Source organism: Phocoena sinus, chromosome 14, assembly GCF_008692025.1.
Source record: "Phocoena sinus isolate mPhoSin1 chromosome 14, mPhoSin1.pri, whole genome shotgun sequence".
Lineage (NCBI taxonomy): Eukaryota > Metazoa > Chordata > Mammalia > Artiodactyla > Phocoenidae > Phocoena > Phocoena sinus.
Window position 1 is genome coordinate 45,594,558 of NC_045776.1, and position 1,836 is coordinate 45,596,393.

A 1,836-nucleotide genomic window follows, 5' to 3' on the forward strand; every position below is an offset into this window, starting at 1 on the left:
TATCAACTTCAACTGGTCTACCTGACCATGGAGAATTGTCCAGCGAGAAATCTCCAGCACGAAACTTCCAAACCACTTTGACATGTTTGATCCATCACAGCATCTTCTCCATACAGTGCACAAATCTCTTTTTGTGTTTCAGTTGCGTTTTTACCTTTCTTGTAATAATAAAGCATAATATGCCAGAAATGTTGCTTTTCTTCTTCCATCTTCGATATTAAAATGGCTACATAAAAATTCACCAATTTTGATAAGTCTTTTTTTAAATGCATGCTGATATGACAGCTGTCACATAAAATCTAACAAAATTGTTTCAAATAAAGTTAAAGATAACTAAGTGCTACTAGAGCCATCTTACGGAAAAAAAACAAATGAACAATTTGGTCCACCCAATAGATTTGATGGCTATTTGGAAGGATGGAAGGATAGGAGGCTGTGGTCATCTCTGTGATCCTGCCTATATGATATCAGAAGCAGAGAAGATCCTCCCACAATCCCTTTCTCTCTTCCTTTCCAACCCTGGCATGGCAGGATGTCTCCCGCAAAGAAGGGTGGCGAGAAGAAGGGTCAGTCCACCATCAATGAGGTGGTGACCAAAGAATACGCTATCAACATTCACAAGCACATCCAAGGAGTGGGTTTCAAGAAGTGTGCCCCTCGAGCACTCAAAATAATCTGGAAATTTGCCATGAAGCAGATGGGAACTCCAGATTTACACATTGACACCAGGCTCAAGGAAGCTGTCTGGGCCAAAGGAATAAGGAACGTCCCATACCATATCTGTGTGCAGTTGTCCAGAAAGTGTAATGAAGATGAAGATTCACCAAACAAGCTCTATATGTTGGTTACCTATGTACCTGTCCCTACTTTCAAAAATCTACAGATAGTGTGGATGAGAATTAACTGCTGATTGTCCAATAAAGTTATAGAACCAAAAAAACAGAAGCAGAGATGACTCAAGGAATAAGGTTCAGGATGGGGTTATGGGAGTAAATGGCTGAACTGGAATGGGAGAAACACTCCATGTAGATGAAACTGTCAAGAAACTGAGGATCAGGATATTGGTAAAACAGAAGTCACCCAAAATAGCAGAAGAGCCTAGCGAGAAGAGAAAGATTACCAGTCACGTGCTATTTTGTCTTTAAAAATTAATGCAGAAAGAGTAATTAAAACATCAGTGGTTGAGAACAAAGAAAAAGGAAAGGTTATAGTCTTATACCATTAGCCTCAAAGGCATGTAGAAGTCTAAACATTCCTAGAGGATTATGGTATATGAGAGAGTATGAAGCAAGGAGGACACCTAGTGTATCTTTCCAATTCTGGGGAAAGGAAGGGATAAAACAATGAGGCTGCTTCACTTGAGTGGGGAGGTTGAAAATTAGCTCTCATGAGCCCATGGTTTGCTCTGAACACCCATTCACCTATAACACACCAACCAATGTGGACAGGCTGGTTCTTACAACTCGTTTTGTCCATCTGTCATTATGCAAGATTGGAGATGAAGGGAGTAAAAGAACTGAAGGGGAGTTTGTTGCAAATGGTCTAGTGGGAGCGTAGGGAGGATCAACTCCTTGCCTTGCTGTTCACTAGCTCTGAATTTTGGACATTCTTGAACTTTGTATTAATCATTAACCTTAATAAGACATTGTACAACCCAAGGTTCATTCCATCTCAAGACTCCCAGCATCTTATTCTGATTCTAGTATTGTACTTGCATCATATCAGGTCCCATTCTTCTACCTCTCCAGTGTCCCCTCTTCCTGTGCCTCTACCTAACAGATTTCATTTCATGCAACCGTCTTCTAACTTAGTTCCTTCTTGTTTTGAGTTCAGGGT

At 40.5% G+C, this 1,836-nt stretch overlaps 1 protein-coding gene across 1 annotated transcript; it reads left to right on the top strand.

Annotated features, from left to right (window-relative positions):
• The first annotated feature begins 532 nt into the window (after window positions 1–532).
• On the top strand, window positions 533–910 carry LOC116765002 (60S ribosomal protein L31-like). The gene has a single exon (XM_032654043.1). The coding sequence runs from the start codon at window positions 533–535 to the stop codon at window positions 908–910; it is 378 nt and encodes a 125-aa protein (XP_032509934.1).
• The last annotated feature ends 926 nt before the right edge of the window (window positions 911–1,836 follow it).

Excerpts from the sequence above, each read along its gene's own strand:
- LOC116765002 (XM_032654043.1), top strand. The coding sequence starts at position 533 with ATGTCTCCCGCAAAGAAGGGTGGCGAGAAGAAGGGTCAGTCCACCATC.